This window comes from Perissodus microlepis, chromosome 11, assembly GCF_051167445.1.
Source record: "Perissodus microlepis isolate ML-2025 ecotype Zambia chromosome 11, ASM5116744v1, whole genome shotgun sequence".
In the NCBI taxonomy this organism is placed as follows: domain Eukaryota; kingdom Metazoa; phylum Chordata; class Actinopteri; order Cichliformes; family Cichlidae; genus Perissodus; species Perissodus microlepis.
In genome coordinates, this window is record NC_140471.1 from 4,831,533 (window position 1) to 4,851,260 (window position 19,728).

The window sequence follows — 19,728 nt, forward strand, 5'->3', positions numbered from 1 at the left end:
TGTGATTGTGTGTACAGTGTCTATTTATGTCTGTCTCCACTTTGGGTGAGTGCTGAGTAATCGCATATGAGAGCATGAGGGTGGGAATGGATGTTTGTATCTGTGTGTGCCTGTATGTCTGTGTCTGTATGTCAGGTCTGGTATCAGACGCCACCTCTCTAGGGACATCTCAGGCCCTCCAAGGTATGGAGGCCTATCTCCCCCGACCTCTCCCCCTGCCAGTAGCAGACACCCTCAGACATCGGTGCATTGGTGGTTCTTTGTGTCCGGGGATGGGCGTCCAGGTACGCACTGGCTCACTCCTGGTGGCTGCTTGTCAGGGCCTGAAGCCTGGGGCTCGCTCTGACCCCTTCGGGGGTGGGGTGCCCTAGGCCTCTTGGCCTGGGGCTCAGTTACTCTGGCACAGCTGGCTGCCGGCGGAGCTCACGGGCACATCACTGCAACCCCCCTGGCTACTGCTCCGCGGCTGCTGAGTGACCCCTCATCTGGGGCTCTCCTCAGCTCTTTCCGGGAGAGTGCACAGTTGCCCCTCCGTTGGTCTTCCTTAGTCTCTTGTGCTCTGAGGGTCTCTGGATGTCTGGAGCCTGGCTCTCCTCCATATCTGCTTCATGCCCTGGAGGATGGGGCTATGGTCCCCCACACCCTCTAGCAGATCATTACATGAAGGAACCTTTTAAATACAAGCGCGCTCATGCTCACAGGTGTACACACGGGTGCTGACAGACACAAACTACACCCTTTTTGGCTCCTACCTCAAAGTACACTGTGCGCTGTCGATCCCACGTGCTGCACACTAATATTCAAAATGTAGTGTTTACTGTTATATTCACATAGATCATCGCGATGATATTGTTTATTATATTGCTCTCTTTTTTTTGCTTGTTTTCTCTTTTTTCTTTTTTAACAGGTGATACAGGTTGTCTGTTTATTGTTTTGTTGGTTTTTGTTTTTTGCCCTTTACCACCGTTCCTCTTTCCCGCTGTTTTTCTTTCCTTCTTTCGGTCTCCCTTTTCTTTCCCCCAGTCATATCTGTCCCGTGTGTAGCAAGTGAAAGCAAAATAAAATAAACAATAAGAATAAAGGTGAATCAAGTAGACCAATACGGCAAGGCCGGGATGGTCCATTTGGTAAAGTAAATCCGTTGGGCATTGACAGGGGATTTCTAAGAATCACCCCACAATTCTTCAGCTGAGACACCTGAGTTAGAAAACACAAACACTGCAGTTGTCTTTACTCTCGAGGGCAAGTCACAGAGCGCTCACTCGCATGAGGCACTCACGGACTCGCGCTCTGTCACTGTCTGCGTTCTTTATTTATACAAGCTTGTGTGTGTACAAAGATAACAAAGTTATTCTAAGAACTCAGAGCTAAGGTTCCCCTTTTCTAAATCTGTATGTTCTTAGAAAAGAGGAAGCTGTTAGTTGTTTATCACACAAGAGTTCATGTAAAAAGTCACATAGACATGTGGATTGCTTAGTGATCAATGAAAACACATTTCATGTAGCTGATCACACTATGTACAATTTTCTTTTGACAGGCATCTTTCTTTGCCTTTAGACAATAATTCTGATGGCAAAAGAACCAAATGGGACAGGCGGAAAAAAACATAAATAAAAAAATAGCAGGTATGATTCGATGCAGAGAGGTCTATTAACACATAGTGAGTGAGAAAGGTGACTGGAAAGGAAAAACTCAATGCATCACGGGAATTCCCCGACAGCCTACGTCTATTGCAGCATGACTAAGGGAGGATTCAGGGTCACCTGATCCAGCCCTAACTATATGCTTTAGCAAAAAGGAATGTTTTAAGCCTAATCTTAAAAGTAGAGATAGTGTCTGTCTCCCGAATCCAAACTGGAAGCTGGTTCCATAGAAGAGGGGCCTCAAAACTGAAGGCTCTCCCTCCCATTCTGCTTTTAAATACTCTAAGAACAACAAGTAAGCCTGCAGTGTGAGATCGAAGTGCTCTAATAGGGTGATATGGTACTACAAGGTCATTAAGATAAGATGGGGCCTGATTATTTAAGACCTTATATGTGAGGACCAGAATTTTAAATTAAATTCTGGATTTAACAGGAAGCCAATGAAGGGAAGCCAATACAGGAGAAATATGCTCTCTCTTTCTAGTCCCTGTCAGGACTCTTGCTGCAGCATTTTAGATTAACTGAAGGCTTTTCAGGGAGTTTTTAGGGCATCCTGATAATAATGAATTGCAGTAGTCCAGCCTAGAAGTAATAAATGCATAAACTAGTTTTTCAGCGTCACTCTGAGACAGGATATTTCTTATTTTAGAGATGTTGCGCAAATGGAAGAAAGCAGTCTTACATATTTGTTTAATATGTGCATTGAAGGACATATCTTAGTCAAAAATGACTCCAAGGTTCCCCACAGTGTTACTGGAGGCCAAGGTAATGCCATCCAGAGTAAGATTCTGGTTAGATACCATATTTCTAAGATTTTCAGGGCTGAGTACAATAACCTCAGTTTTACCTGAATTAAGAAGCAGAAAGTTAGCAGATATCCAGGTCTTTATGTCTTTAAGATATTCCTGCAGTTTAACTAATTGGTGTGTGTTATCTGGCTACCCAGCAAAATCCAGTATGCAGGTTCATCTGTAACAGTTCTTCTGTCATGGATTAACACTGTTGCTTCTACTTTAAACAGAAGAGCAGTGACATGGGTGCAGGTCTCCGCAACTCCGACCATACAGGTGCAGTGGGCGGCTTCAACCTTCCCTGTGATGCTCACAATGACCCTGAAACATACGCAGACAAAGTTAATTTAAAGACAAGAACTTTAATGAGCCAAGGCCGACACAAATGTGTTTTATCTACTTTCAAATCCATTTATCATAAATGTAACACATAAAGTGTTTAGAAAGTTAGCACATACATGTAATTTTTTATCTTTTTATGTATCCATCTATAGAATGCTACATGGTATATTCTAAATCTGCCTGTTCTTTTTCAGAAACCCCCCTGCAAAAAATGCACCTAAAGTATGTAATGCAAGGATGTAATCACTTTCAAGAGGGAGAAAGCATAAAGTTCGACTTTAAGTGACAATTATGAATCACTTAATATGATAAAGAGATTCTGAAGGTCATTAATCAATGTATAAAACCAAAATAGAATGTATTTTTAGTTACACAGGACATAAACACAGAAGCAAGGTGTATAATTAGGATTATTTATAATAAATATGAATTAATTTGTGCAATTTCTTTAACCATAGAGAATGACTAAATCCTTCAGGACAATGCCACATCAATGCACTGAACTCACTATGTTATCCATCTCACAGAGCCTCAACATGTTCTCACTGTAATTTCCCCCTTATGAATAAATTTATGTGTGCACTAATCTGAATGTTCGGGGGAAAATCAAACGCATTTTACTCGCAGTACTCAACCTTTGTTTGAATGACGGTGAATTCACAACGTGGAGGCTTTTTGCAAGTACCGTCTCTTTGCATCCGGACACAATCTGTCTCTATACCATCCTTTTTCTGTTGAGGTGCTTTTAACTATGGTTTGTAGCAATCTTCCTTCCAACACAGTGTGTTTGTTTTTATTCGTGGCCTGCTAAAATGGTGCCGCGCTCCCACAATGCATTGCGTCGTGACGTCAACTCTAAAGCCCTATAAGCTGGCCAAATGAGGAGATATAAGCCACTGACTAGTGAGTGTCAGTACCACTGTCCAAGATGATATCCATGAGTATATCAGGAAGATGGCCACAACTGACCGCGTGCTCAGTGAATACCTCAAGCATCAGAAGCCCAAGAAAGAGGAGCAAGAGAAGGAACCATGCTGGAAGGACAAGCATGTACCACCAGAAGATAGAGGAAGTGGCTGACATTCAGAAATCCTACCAGTGGCTGGACAAAGCTGGGCTAAATGACAGCACAGAGGCACTAATCTCTGAACACAAGATCCAGATCCATAGAGGCTGGGGTCTACCAAACCAGGCAAGACCCCAGGTGTAAACTGTGTGAAGATCCCCCTGAAAAAATCCAGCACACAAAAGCAGGGTGCAAGATGCTAGCAGGCAGGTCATACATAGACCTCAGAATCCAGGTTTTTCAAATTAGTTGAAAGAGGTAGATTAGCTTGGTTGCTGATTTTACTGGCTCTCGGGCTCCTTTTCGGATTTTTTTATCCTCTTCATTTCTTTAAAACAAACTCTTTATTAAAGATCTATTCTGTGATGTATCAATTCTGTATTTTAATTTGTTTTGTGTTTCTCACTTTCTCTCCTCACACTGATTGTGTCCTACTGCAACTGGCTATACTCATCAGACTGAAATATAACAGTGAGCTGGCTGCAGAGGAACAGCTGCAGAGGCTGCATAAAACAATAAATGTGTGCTGTAGGCAAGTGGGTTTCACAATGCATATATATCAGATCTTTTTGGTCACATCTCTGAACAAGGGGTAAGAAAATTAAAGATATATGTGCCATCTAAAAGGATGTTCTATTTTATTTTTTTTTTAAAGAAAGGAACTGCATTTATCTATTTGGAACCTTTACACACAAAAGTAGCCCCGGGGCCCCTTTCTTGTGTATAGAAATTAAAAGCAACCAAGTGGGATGAAAAGACAGATGGGAAATAATACAAGAGATATGAATGATCAACCAGGAGAAGGGGAGGTAGTAGAGTCAGTAGGAAGAAGATGAGGCATTGTACGAATGGAAGAGAGAGAGAGAGTTTAAAACAGTTTGCCTGAAAGTGTAAAAACCACTTTCAGGCAAACTGATTAAAAACATCAGCACAGGGACCACCGTCAAATTGGATAAAATGTTATCTTAAAGCTATAAAAGAGTTGGAGGAATTTATGGAACATTATGTTTCCTCTGTAAACAACTACTCCAAGAATTTAAGTTCACGGAAGTCATTCATTACACAGAGCTCAAAGGAACCTTTTCCCTTTCTTTGCTTTTGCCCGCTGGCTGGAATTGTGCCCAGACCCATTTGAGGCTCAAAACACACAGAGTGCTACAAAAAACCTTAATGGCAGAGAAAAGCACATTTTCTTTGTTCCAGAAGAGAGTCGCTGAATTTGTGTTTTTTCTGCTTTATCTGTGATAAACATATTGTATTATTTGTCCTTGTGGAGAGAGGTCCAACACTTCACTGCACACAGTTCTTAAGTGTTGAGGAACTCTTCAGAGATGAAGTCAAATGGGAACATTTCCAAACAAGTTAGGCTGTGGTGGAGCAGAGACAGAGTGTGGGCAATACTGTGAAATAAAGGCACAGCCCCCCAAAAAAACCCAACAACAATTTGCCAAGGATCCAAGGAGGTAAATAAATTATACCTCAAGAGTGGTGCTTCTGGTTAAACTCCATCAGGTTGCCACTTACATGTTTAGCTTCGGATATAACACTTACATCTTTAATTTGGCGTGCCCAAATTGAAGATGTGGAAATCTTTCACATAATCACAGAAAAGCTGAAATTACAATTACAGATTAAAAACAAAAAGCTAATCTGAAAGGTTACATATTCTAGTTTCTGAAATTATGCTTGTGGCTACCATGCTTTGACACACAAAATTCTATGTATAGAGACATCACAGTCGTAACAGGGCAAAAACCAGCTTCAGAGACCAAACAGCAAACATGTGCAGTCTTTCGCTGTGAACCCCTATGCCAGGGGTCGGCAACATGCGGCTCTTTTGTCCTTATACTGCGGCTCCGGGTGGTTTGGGAAAATAAATTAGAAGTATTTAGCTGAAGTGTATTTTATTTGTGTTTAGTGCTTTTTTTAACTTGTAGTTCTAATTTGGAAGATTATTGTGATTTTGAAATATAAAAATAAAATTATATCTTATTATTTTTTCATCGCTCAAAATAAGCGTCACACTCGCGGAAGCCGGTATACCCGCCGAAACGCCGTGCATTTATCGAGACTTTCGACCCCAGGTAGGCCAGTTATGGATCTTCGGATCCACATTATGTCAGCAGCTGTTCTCCACTGTGAACTATGTTAAAAACAAACACTGCTCACGCCTCACAGATGACAGCTTACAGTCCTGCGTAAAGATGAAAGCCCCGATTTGCAGACGCTGTGCGCAGAGGTTCGGGACCATAAGTCTTATTGTAAACATATCACGGCAGACCCGACAATGTTTCCATGAACATGCTTTTCAGCATCTCTTTATTGACCACTTTTCTCACACACGGTTGCTGTACACATACAGCCGGCTGTAGCTTTTCAGCTCACAGCCCGACACATACCAACACAACAGCAGAGAGAGCACAGACTTTAAGGCGGCGTGCCGCTCAGGTGCGTCCGACTCCCATGCAGCGGCACTGCAGACCACGCCCCGCCACACACATTAACCAGGTAAACTACATATTTAGGCAGAATTTAGCAAATATCTATCTTTTTTTTAGCAGCATAGTGCTTTTTTCCAATTACTTTTTAAAAGTCAGGTCAAGGCTCCAAAAGCCCAAAGGCGATATAAGGGTGGCGGCTCACAACAGTTTTTGTTTGCTACATGGATCATTTTAGTTCAGCTGGGTGTCTTTCCTTTTGTTATATTTCTTTAAGAGTTCAAAATGTGTTAATTACATAAATAAAATGTAATTTTCTCTGTACCACTTCATGGATTTCATAAGCAACACACTTTAGTTGCTCTGTGGATTCTTTTAAAAAGGAGTTAAAAACTTTTCTGTTCAAACCAGCCTTTTGTTGATCTACGTATTTTATATTCTTTACATTGTTTACATTTGATCTTTTACATTGTGTATAATGTCTATTGATTGTATTGTTTATTTTAATATTTGTGTACAACGCTTTGTGACTGCCTGTCTGTGAAAAGCGCTTAATTACTTACTTACTTTAGTTGTTCACACAAAGCATAAAGGTAAAAACAAACAAACAATATATACAGTGTTATCTTCATTTTAGATTTCAAAAAGTATTTGCGGCTCCCAGTGTTTTCTTTTGCGTGGAAACCGGGTCCAAGTGGCTCTTTGGGTGTTAAAGGTTGCAGACCCCTGTCCTATGCGTTCCTATCACCAGGTTGATGAACAATCCTCCATCTCTTTATACCCTGGCAAACCTTATCTCTCCCCCATTCTGCCGGGAAGCTTTAATTAATGTCTGTAAAGCTCACTATTTGCAGGCTTATTTTTCTGTTGTTCTTCTTTGTTGTGTATTACTCTCCTTTGTTTCCAGCCCGTTTTTATTTCCTCTCACCCAAAGGTCACCCCTGTGTTCCAGGCACGGAGGCCCTGACAGTAAATGGTGGATTAACAGAAACAAGATATGGAGATAAGTTCAACGCAGAGCATGTTTAACATTACAGATGGGCCTTCACAGTGGTTCAAAGCAGGGCTCGCACCATTCAAGTTTTATCTCTATTTAACCTTGAAGACTGCAAATGAAAGCTGCGGCTGTAGTTTCACTTCTTTGACAGAAAAAAAATCTCATATCCCGTGGTCGAGGTATACAGGAGCATTCATTTTCACCATTTTTTCTCGCTGGCATCCTCTGCTTACATTTCTGATAACACTAAATTCAAAGTCAAGAACTCACTTAGAATAAATGCTTAGGTCCCATTTTTGAAAAAGAAATACTAGACTCCAGTCTTGCGTGCAATGTTAACAAGTGTGCTGATATATGCAAACTGTATTGTTGAATCTTGATTAAATTCTGAGAAAATTAAGCACAGTGGATCTGATGGAGCAGAAAGTTGTGAAACAGTTTGCCTTCATCTCCACTCTTGGTCTTTTTCTGCAAATTTCAAAAGTACTTCCATTGATTTGAAAATAGTTTTCTTGCCCATGGACGTCATACATTAGGAAATGTTCAGTTCAATCAAGTAAGTGTATATGCATGTATAGAATACACGTATAAAGATTTGCGTAAGATTGGCCAGGCCTTAGACCAACGCTTTGTAATAACATGAGACTCTGTGACACAAGTCACAGTGATTTCACTCATTGGCTCTGGATTCTGCATTTTGAAGTTCAGTTAGTATTTTTCATTGTTTCTTTTTAGAACCCATATTTTTGTTTAGCATTGAAAATTATTATAGCTCTGTAGATTGGGAGGCAGAGCCTTCAGTTTTCAGGCCCCTCTTCTGTGGAACCAGCTTCCAGTTTGGATTCGGGAGACAGAAACTATCTCTACTTTCAAGATTAGGCTTAAAACTTTCCTTTTTGCTAAAGCATATAGTTAGGGCTGGACCAGGTGACCCTGAATCCTCCCTTAGTTATGCTGCAATAGACGTAGGCTGCCGGGGGATTCCCAAGATGCATTGAGTTTTTCCTTTCCAGTCACCTTTCTCACTCACTATGTATTAATAGACCTCTCTGCATTGAATCATATCTGTTATTAACCTCTGTCTCTCTTCCACAGCATGTCTTTTATCCTGTCTTCCTTCTCTCACCCCAACCGGTCGCAGCAGATGGCTGCCCCTCCCTGAGCCTGGTTCTGCCGGAGGTTTCTTCCTGTTAAAAGGGAGTTTTTCCTTCCCACTGTCGCCAAAGTGCTTGCTCATAGGGGGTCATATGATTGTTGGGTTTTTCTCTGTATCTATGAAGCGCCTTGAGGCGACTTTTGTTGTGATTTGGCGCTATATAAATAAAATTGAATTGAATTGAATTGAATAGATGGTACTATTATGTAACCAAGTGTTAAACCAAACAGTAGATTGGAGAAGAGCAAGCCCATGTTTGACTAGGATGACATATATGGATGCTCCTTGCCATGTTGTGGTAACACCCTGCACCATAGACTTCAAGTGTAAGAGCTTAGTATGCAGAAATATTTTGGAAAGGTTAAGAGCTAAATAAAATATTGTTTTTCTCTTTGTTATTATTTGTAATTTGGGGCTTAATATTTTCTGTAATCTAATTTATATGTATATGAAGGCGTGTTAAATTACTCTGGATTTGTTTTCATTTACTTACAAATACCAATTTTCTATTATGATTGATATCTGTGAATGATTTTAATTTGTTGTTATGTTCATCAACAATTTGTTTTCTCACTGTAGTAATGTATAATTAGGCTTAATTATATCCGTGATAAGAAAAAGCTGCATTTCTTTCTTCACAAGCAGAATTTCTTTTTTTTTTTAAAGTATTCTATCCATTAGATCCAGCTGAGTGGTTAAGCATCAGCACCCCCATACTGCTCATCACATAGCTGCAATAATGGCAGATTTATTTTGGGTGTGTGTGATTTTAACACAGGGGTGATATGGGAGAATTTATGACTGTGGGATAAAAGCCTTGCTGCGGCATTTTGGACTGCTTGGAGGCAATTTAGGGAAACCTTAGACAGACAAGAAAAGAGTGTGTTACAGTAATCTAAACGAGAGGAGATGAAGGCATGGACAAGCATCTCCAGTTCTGCAATAGCCTTGAGTTTGGCAATGCGTCTTAAATGAAAAAAGCAGGAGCGAGTCACAGACTTGATATGAGCGTCAAAAGACAGAGATTGATCAAAAATGACCCCAAGTTTCTGAGCGGTAGCTTTTATTGACGATGAAAAAGGACCCAGACGTTGACTAATTTGGGGCTTGATACTCTCTGGGGTAATGATCAAACACTCAGTCTTGTCTACATTTATCTGCAAGAAATTGTTTGTCATCCAACCATTAGTCTCTTTAAGACAGTCCATTACAGCGGATAATTTGTCTAATTCCCAGGGTTTAAAGGAGATGTATAATTGGATATCATCTGCATACAGATGGTAGGAAATTATTTTGAAGCTGCTAATGATACGGCCTAAAGGAAGGATATATAATGAAAACTATAGGGGGTTTAGAACCGAACCTTGCGGGATACCCCATGACAATTTAGCTACAACTGAGCGAAAGTTTCCCACCTAAGAAATGTTCATCTTTTTTTTTCTTTTTCTTTTTTTTAAACAATATTTTTTTATTGCTTTTTGCAACAGCATACAAAGGTTTGTTTTTACAGTAGTATGCTGCAGTAATAAGAACACCCCCCCCCCCCCCACCTCCCATCCCTGCTCTCCCAAACCTACATCAAATAAAAACACATGAAATGTGCATACATTAGTACAATATGTGGCATTTATACATATTGAAGGAAACAAAAAGGGAAGAAAATAGAAATAGCTAGCACAGACTAAACAATTTTCCCCTCATCTACACTCCTGCAGGAGTTGTCCGATGTTTACTTCTTTTATAAAGTTTTTAAATGGCTTCCAAATATCATCAAAATATGTTAACTTGTCTTTGAGAAAATACGTTATCCTTTCCATTGCCATACACAATTTATCCAAGCACCAATAGCAGGAGGATCTGATTTTTTCCAGTTTAATGCAATCATATGTTTTGCCTGTAATGTACAATAATCCATAAACTTAATTTGATGGGCTCTTAGTTTAAGATTTTTAGGATACATATGTAGTAGCAACATTCTGCATCTAAAGCAATCTTTGTATTTAAAATTTGGTTTATTTTGTTTATCACCTCCTGCCAAAATGCACGGACAATTCTGCATTCCCATATACAGTGGAAAAATGTTCCACGGGCTTCTCCACATTTAAAACATGTATCTGGGATTCAGTTATTATATTTTTTCAATTTCACCGGTGTTACATATGTTTGCATGATCCAGTTGTATTGTAATAGCTTTAGGTTACTATTAATCAATTGTTTTTGTGATTTTAAGCAAATTGACTTCCATGTCTCCTCAGAAATATTAATAGTTAGGTCATCTCTCCAAGATTCTAACAATCCAGTTCTAGAATGTTGAAATTAAGCCTTTGTTAACACATTTTTTCACCATTAACTCCTCTAAATTAGTTAACTGGGGAACGTTGAGAGACTGGACTTTTGCATGGAAGAAATGAAGCTTCTAATCTGTAAATACTTAAAGAAGTGTTTTGGGGGGATTTGAAATTTTGAGACTAAATCCTCAAATTAAACCATTATTCCATCACAAAAAAGATCACCCACTTTCCTAACACCTTTTTCTGCACAACCCTGGAACCCTGTGTCCAAATTTCCTGGTACAAATAAGGCATTTCCCCAAATAGGACTAAGCTGAGAGAGATTATTCCTAATATTCATCATTTCTTTTATTGTAAACCAAACTTCAATCATATTTCGGACTATAGGAATATTTGTTTCTTTCTTTAATTGTTTTGGCTGTGCAGAGTATAAGTACAAGTTTAGAATTAGAATAGAATAGAATAGAATTCAACTTTATTGTCATTGCACATGCACAGGTACAGGGCAACGAAATGCAGTTTGCATCCATCCAGAAGTGCTTCAGCCATGATATAGATATATTACAATATATATTAGCAATAATATAGATATGTAAGTATATTGTGGCGGACCACCAGGTGGCTCCACTCACACCCAAGTTGAAGGGAAGTGCTGGGGTGGAGATTTTGGCGCTTACTATATGTGAAGTTCTGAGAGTCAGTTAATAAAGTTGGAGTGAGACACTGAGACCTCTCCTGTCGTTATTACATACCTCCACATTGGTGACCCCTGTAGCGAACATGCTAAGGCTCGACGACAAAGCCAGCTCCGGCCTGGAAGCATCGGCTGCCGCCGGACTTTCACCTCTGCCGATGGCTGCGTTTGCTGTGGCGCTTAAATTGCCGGATTTTTGGCTTCACGATCCTCCTTCATGGTTCATGCACGTAGAAGCTCAGTTTGTTCTTCGTGGAGTTTCAGCCGACGATACTAAATACCACCATGTGGTAGCCTCACTTGACCCGCTGTCAACCCGCCACGTGATGACTCTCCTCCGGGACCCCCCAGCCCAAGGCAAGTACGCCGCCCTCAAGGCGCTGCTGCTGCGGCGTTACTCTCTCTCTGATGCTGAGCGGGCCGAGAAACTCCTTTCCCTCGCGGGCCTGGGCGACGGCACCGCTCTCGAGCTCATGGAGAGCATGCTGTCCTTGCTGGGCGCGGATGACAGAGAATTTCTCTTCACCCACCTCTTTCTCCGACAGCTGCCGGCTCCAGTGCACGCTGGCCTTGCCAACTCCCCGCTATTGGCCACGAAGGATTACCGTTCCCTTGCGGAAGAGGCGGATCGCATCCTCCTGGCTACCAGGAGTTTCGGCGTCCAGGCGATTGTTCAGGACTCACCAGCGTTTTCCCCCGCCCCCTCACCGATGCTCCAGGGGCCCTCCGACTCGTCCACGGTGGCCGGAATCGCTGCACGGCGGCACCGCGGAAAAGGGCTTTGCTTTTATCACCAGCGTTTTGGAGCGAAGACACGGCACTGTCTCCCGCCTTGCAGTTTCCAGACCCAGGGAAACGGGCATGTCAGCGCTCTGTAGCAGCCGCGACCGCTGGCAACAAGGAAAGGCTGCTTTTCTTAGAGGACTCACGCTCGGGGAGGCGTTTCCTGGTGGACTCCGACTCACAGAAGAGCCTTCTTCCCCCGGCTGGCTCGGACAGGCTAGCTGAGGGCTGCGGGCCATTGCTAACAGCGGCTAATGGCTCTCCCATCAAAACCTTTGGTGAAAGGTTGGTGACTGTTTGCTTTCATGACCGTGACTTTCAGTGGAACTTTGTTGTTGCTGCTAGCTCTGTGCCTATAATAGGCGCTGATTTTCTTTGTGCTCACGGACTGCTGGTTGATGTTGCTAACAGACGTTTAATTGATGCTGTGTCATTTTCCTCCTGCCTTTCCTGCTCGCCTTCACCAGCCTCGTTCACAGGATGGACCTTCCTCTGCCTGTTCTCTCCCTCCCAGGTTCAGTCGTTCGGGTTGTTTGCTTAGGCCCAGGGTCCTGGACTGAATAGAGACCTAACTGTGTGTTCAGGGGGGGTATGTGTGGCGGACCACCAGGTGGCTCCACTCACACCCAAGTTGAAGGGAAGTGCTGGGATGGAGATTTTGGCTCTTACTATATGTGAAGTTCTGAGAGTCAGTTAATAAAGTTGGAGTGAGACACTGAGACCTCTCCTGTCGTTATTACATACCTCCACAATATTACAGAAATGGGTCTATTATATGGCGTTATTTTTGTGCCACTATTCTGAGCGCACGTAAAAAAAATTTGAGCGCACGTAAAAAAAAATTGCAGGTGCAAGTGTTGCATTTTGAGGAGAAATTTATTTTGAGCGTACAAAAGCTGAATTTGAGTGAACAAAATTCATTGCTGCGTGCAAAAAACGTATTTCAGTGTTTTCGCTTATCCATATACACACACAATAGCACCCCCTCTCGCTCAGTTTTTGCATTTGCGCTTGCTCGCAATGTGTTGCTTGCGCTCACAAAATTCTCTGCTTCGTACGCTCAACTCTCTGTACACCGTTATAAGTGTGCCACAAAACCAACCAATCACAGACTTGGTTTCAAAAATTCTGATTGGCTCTTACGGTCTCCAATCAGCTCGCTAGCTACTGCATTCCGGAAACACTGTCCGAAATGTAGCTAAATCCAGCTAAACTCTATTAAACCCCAATTTGCGGATAATATCTTTAATTATTTTATTTTAAAATATATTATTTTTTAAGACTATTGTTGGTGTAGTATAATGTAGTTGCATCATACAACCATGCCAACTGACTCATTTTTCCAAATTATATTTGAGTAGCTCTCTCTTTTATGTCGTCGAATACTGAACAGCAGCACGAAAACAGCATGTCGCGGCCACATGTAAGTAATATAAAATCATTTTGTTAATTATTATTCGCTTGATAACTGACGTTAGCTAATTTGCAAACTTGAAAAATGATGTACCTCATGTAGTTTGTTTTATGGGTTGTTTATTTTTGTCTGAGATACATCATTTCATTGTATTTTTCTAACTACTTGTCCATGTTCTTTGCTGCTTTTAACAGGACATACTGAGACAGCAAATGATGCATAGACTCCTCTCTAAACTGGAAGCTGCTTTAAACCAACAACCACTAAATCTGGATTATTTGGAGTTCTTGACTCGTCATGAGCTTGTTCTGTTTGAATCTTTCTCTCAGCAAATAGGCGGTCTGTCAGAGATTACAGAGGCTCTACAAAACGTTCATCATCTGGTTCAGTGTGAAATTAACATCAGCTCTGTGGCCATTATTGAACTGGAAACAGAAGTTGGTCTGGGACCTGGCCACCCCAAAATCGTACTAGAGAGAGAAAAACTCAAGAATTTGTTGGACATTCAGCTGCCAGTCAGCTGCATTGCTAAATGTCTTGGTGTTTCAAGAAGAACAATCTACAGGAGGATGCAAGAATTTGACTTGTCTGTGAGAGGAACATACAGCACAATGAATGACCAAGAGCTGGACAACATCATATCGGCTATCAAAAATCAGATGCCAAATGCTGGCTATCGAATGGTTCAAGGACATTTGGTTTCTATGGGTCTCCGTGTTCAGTGGTGGAGAATGATGGCCTCCATGCATCGAGTTGATGCTGTAGGGATCTTCAAACGGATCACAGAACTAGGCTGTGTTGTGCGAAGAAGCTACTCGGTGCGAGGCCCTCTCTCCCTGGTCCACATAGACACAAATCACAAGCTAATAAGGTAAAATACCCACTTATATAGCTCTAACACAAGTTGGGCAGAAAGATGCACGTTATACTTTAAATCTGCTTTAATCAACCTTATCTGATAGGTCTTTCAGTGTATTTATAATATTTTAAAAAGCACTTGATAGAGTAATATTAAGTAAAAGGAATACAGGATGTGTAACAAAACCAGTAATATTGTTAATTGTAAATTTTCTTGAGCAATTATTTACACTTTGTATATCGATATTTTCCATGATAACAAGCCTATCAACACATAATATGTTAAGTGCTCCAGAAAACTTAAAAAAAAAATCATGACAAGAGAACTAAAATATTTAGTCTCATTGAACTTATAAACATATAAAAATGTTGGTATTATTTTCAGCACACCTGACAAGTGTCCAGTTTAAGTCAGTTGCAAGTGTGCATACTGAAAAATGTATTTTCAATGTCTTACATGTTCTGCAAATCAAGCCTTAGTGAGATTGTTTTCCCTCTGAAACAGGTACAATGTTGTGATCTTTGGTGGAGTGGATGGCTACTCAAGGAAGGTAAAATTTTAACTGTTATGTAGAATATTTGGTAGTTTTGAAATGAGAGCTTTATTAGGTTATTTTTTATGAACATCAATTATTCAGCAAGCCAACATAGTGGACGATTTGCAATTTTTTTTTTAAAATTTATAATCAGTTCCTTTACAAAAAAAGGTTCAACTAAAAGGCCATTTTTGATAAGTACTACCAATATTGATGTATAGACTACTCAAGCTTTGAATTATGGTTATGAACATAGAACCGCACAATATTCCTTGAACACTTATTATGAAACTGCATTATTAACTGAAAAACTATACATGATCTGAAACCAGATCTTTAATTTTCCATTTGTTTTTACTGCAGGTCCTGTACTTGGATGCAGCAACTAACAACAGGGCAAAAACTGCATTCTCATTTTTCCTGAGATCAGCCCAGCTTCACGGCTTGGGACATCTACAAGAGCTGGACGAGGGCGAGAGACTTGAGGTACCAGATCATAATCTGATTTTTTTTTTTTTTTTTATTTAAATGTTGAATTTCAAAATTTTAGTTAGCAGTTAACTCTGCTCTTCTGAAATTAACAAATTAAACACTTGTAGCACATCTGGGAGATGCTTCTGGTGATTTTATACATTCTTGCTTATCAATTACCACTAATCTAAATTACAGTTAAGAAGAACATGAAAACAAAGGCATTCTTTTTAAATTGTTGTATTTAATGGAAAAAACGCTTACACAAAATAACATTCCTCCCAAAAGTACCTATTCTGGAATAATGACCATTATATATGTTTGTGGATTTGAAGGAGCTTCAGGATCCAGGCATTGACTGGGAGAGTGCTGTACTGCAAGAAGAATCTAACAGCACAGTTGTGGTTCCTGAAGTTGAATGCCCACTGGATGAGGAAACCCTGGAGGGACTTCAGAGAACTATTAATCCCTTGGAACATTCTGAGTCACACGGTCGTGACCAGTACATACAATTCTTGCTACAGGTGTCAAACCAACAGTGACACTTAACATGGACGTGAAAGTCAACGTTCTTTTAAGTTCTCAAATACTGGATTTCTTTGCTAAAACATTCAGATTACAAGTAGACAAGCAAACAAAGCACTTTCTTATTATCTATCAACGTAGGACCCTACACAAAGTTTTGAAGTCTTGCCATTTTCATGAAACGGCTACGAACATCTTAACAGCTAATGTTTAGAAACATTTTTACTCATTTAGTTTCCAAATTACAAGACAACAATGTGTTAAACTCTGTGGAATCCACCACCATATTTAACTGCGGCACTCGTTATGGTTTTAAACACTGTGTAAGTGTCCAGATGCTGCACTGGAAAAGTCACAGTACAAGTGCATGCACTCACAACTGGGTAACAAATGGAGTGATCTCCCAGCCGCTCCTTACATTCGTGGTCAAACTTGCATGTTATTTTGAAATGTCTCTTTTCATCAGGAAGGATGGGAACATGGGACTGGCCGGTCATCCACTGGAGCACATGGTGGACAGCAAGAGACTCTGATTTTTCACCACCTGCACCGCCTGTGTTTCCATCTGTGATGTTTGAAAATGTTTCTGAAGTCTTTTCTAAATAAAAAGCAATCTGGATTACAATGTTTTTAATTAACAACTAAGAATACTTTCTAGTGCCCTGCATGTTAAAGCAAAAATATTTAACAGATGCATACGGTATATATACAATACTATAGGTATATACAGCTAATACTATATAGTACCTGATACTTCAATCTCCTGCAAGAAATCTTGCAAATAAATTTTTGATCTTCCTCTCAGTTCTCTCCCTAGATGTCCCCTTTTCACTGAAATGTGGTTGGCAGCTCATCATAATGAAATCAGCGTCTGGCTGTAAATAAGGAAATAAAGTAGATTATATTATAAATATATTGTTCATTCAAAACTAAAATAAATACAGGATAACTACAGTACAGATAAGTGGACTGTCTTTGGATCAGACTGAAGCTGCTATGTTAATACTTACTTTGAGGATTTTCCCAGGAACAAACAAACTGTGGCAAGCTTCAGGATTTACAGCCATCAGGTTCACAAGACCATACAGTTCCATGCCCTTTCGGAGCTGCTGTAGCATTGGAATCAGTCTTGTTGAGTGTAAGACAATGGCACTTAAAAAAAACAAACAAAAAAAACAAAATGAAAAACTAGTTGGGGATGGGGGGGTGGGTTAATGATCTCTCTGATTTTTTCTCCCTTACCGGATCATGCTTTCCTTACTATCCATCTTTATCTGGTTTGTGTATCCACAGCTGACAATTTCATCAGCCCACATCATCAGAGACTGTATGTCTGCTGCATCTTCAACCTGGAAATGTATAATGTGAAAGAGGAAATACAGAAGGTTAAAAGTGTTTAAAAACACCATACTCATAATATATCATGTGCCAGAGCTAAACCAGGTGCTCACTTTGCAGATGAGCAGGGAAGATTCCACATCTGCAACGTCCTCCTTAGACAGACAGCTGAAATCAACCTCTCCTGAGCAGAGGAAATTGTAGCACCATTCTTTGAAAAAGGCAGGAGATGGGCCTCCTTGGGCGAGGCTGACTGCAATTATTTCACCAACAGTTCTGTGTAGACAAATGATTATAATTCATTTTCAGGTAACATTTACAAAAATATCGGATGCGTATTAAATGTAATACACAAAGCTCGTATGTAACCAACCTGAAGTTTTCATTATCAAGATCGGTCAGAGAATACTTGGGGTTTTTGCCCTTGTTCTCAGGTCCTTCAAAGAATCTGCTTTCAATACCTGAAATCATGTCTTTCATACAAAAAATATCCGCATTTTTAAGTTATCCATTATTTATTGACACTAGGACAAAACAGGTAATAGGCAACTCACCACTCAAAAACTCTTTCCTAAGTGCTCCTGTATCCACGCCTGCCTCTCCAATGAAAACCACCCTAAGAACACTGGTGGGAGATGCAGCTTTTTTTCTCTGCCACTGGAGAATGCCTCTGTCTGGAAGGTCTTCTCTGTCCACACACAACTTAAATTCTGTTGTGGTGTCGACTTGTTGTTCAAGGCAACGCAATACATCTTCCACGCTTAACAAAAACAGGGTAGAAAACATCCTAAGTTCTCAAAGAAAAATAATCATCTTTAGATTAAAAGAGGCTACCACATTAAACGTGATTAGAAATTATTGCAGCATGTTCTGTGCAACAACCTTTAACAATAATTTAAAGTAGTGTGATCATAAAATGTTTTATATGAAATTAAACCCCAGTTATTGTGCAAAAGATCTTACACATAATTTTAACAAATGGTTCTGCATAATAGTGTGTATATGAACTATAATAGAGCAAAAAGTACCTGTCTGTTGTGCATACTGAAGTTTGAGCTGGTGTCCCTGTAGTTTGGTCATTTTCTTCAGGCACCATGCATTGAAAGCTGTTGACAAAACAAAGTTAAAAAAAAAAAAAAAAAAAAAAAAAACTACATATGTTTGCGTGGACTGTTACTGATTAACATTTTTTCATAAAAGGCTGAAAAAAGATTACCTATCCCCACACAGACTCGCATGGACTGTGATCTCATTTTCAGGAAAATCCTTAGTGCATATTGGACAAATAACCTACAATTTCAAAAAAGGGGTACATGTTATGCATAGTGGGAGAAAGATCATTACCGATACAAAATTCATTGTAGTTACTATGGTTTTTAGTAATGTGCTAGGTTTACCTTGCATTTGCTTTTCACAATGCATAACTCCGATTCCTGCTGAATCAAAAAACAGTAATTGTGATACTATATTATTTAATCAAAATTGCTCATTTTGATTTCATCAAAATTGTCTCACCTCATCATCAGTCTCATCAGGAGAGAATTTTCCTTTGCACGTATTGATGTCTACTGCAAGCATCTGCAGAGGCATAACTTCATTACACTGGTAACATATCTTCTTTGGCATCTTTGAAAAGTGCTGTGAGTCGGGAGGTAGAGGAGATGTGTCTAATGTTTCCTGAAGAGGTACTATGTAAAAAGTGGATTTGCCACCTCCTGACACAGCTTTCAGTGTTTTGACAGAATATCCTTCTGTTTCAGGTGGAATTACAGTGAGCTTTCGTCGACCACCGCCACCTTTATTGACAGAAAGATAGCATAAACAATCAAGCAGCAAAAGTATCAACTACATAATCATAATGCAGTATGAGCACGCAAGAATGCCAAAAAAACACATAAAAACTGAATTAACAACAAACCTGTTGCCTTATGCAAGAGCCATCCTCCACAAAATATTCCATTTTTGGAAAGGTTTCTTCCAGAAGTCTAGAAATCTTAGTTAAAAACACAGTTAAGCAGAATGGAACACTAAATGGACTGTGGCATATGATTCAGGCTAAATGCGTCTGCCAATGACTGATTTTAATACTGACTACACAAACTTACCTCTGCATGGTCACCATCTTCTGGAAGAGACACTGTTTGTCTCCCCATGCCAGCTTGTAGGAGTTCAAGCTCCTCAGCTGGCAAAGGTGTGTAGGATGTGTTTTTTGACAGCAAATAAAAACTGAGGCCTGTGGTCTTACTGCCTGCCTTAAGAAGCTGCTTAGTAGATGTTAAACATCTCTTTTTACCACGGCTCAAGTGTGATTTGAAATATCCTGGAAATGATCTGTGGGATGAAAATGCATGAGTTTAAAAAATGCAGTGTTGCATAACATAAGGG

General features: G+C 40.1%; 1 protein-coding gene and 1 pseudogene across 2 annotated transcripts; one reads left to right on the forward strand and one right to left on the reverse strand.

The window, feature by feature from the left end:
* The first annotated feature begins 13,734 nt into the window (after window positions 1-13,734).
* LOC146377100 (uncharacterized) lies at window positions 13,735-16,145 on the forward strand. Its single transcript, XM_084944929.1, has 4 exons — window positions 13,735-14,486; window positions 14,979-15,024; window positions 15,373-15,495; window positions 15,816-16,145. Exons 1-4 carry the CDS (start codon window positions 13,828-13,830, stop codon window positions 16,020-16,022), a joined length of 1,035 nt encoding a protein of 344 aa, XP_084801055.1. The 5' UTR covers window positions 13,735-13,827; the 3' UTR covers window positions 16,023-16,145.
* Window positions 16,146-16,265: 120 nt separating this feature from the next.
* LOC146377101 (uncharacterized) lies at window positions 16,266-19,318 on the reverse strand (annotated as a pseudogene). Its single transcript, XR_014801678.1, has 12 exons — window positions 19,262-19,318; window positions 18,859-19,139; window positions 18,741-18,779; window positions 18,560-18,633; window positions 18,372-18,449; window positions 17,898-18,103; window positions 17,717-17,816; window positions 17,457-17,619; window positions 17,248-17,354; window positions 17,016-17,157; window positions 16,753-16,880; window positions 16,266-16,603 (listed from the first exon to the last, which is right to left on the reverse strand). The product of XR_014801678.1 is annotated as an uncharacterized LOC146377101 (transcript).
* Between the last annotated feature and the right edge of the window lie 410 nt (window positions 19,319-19,728).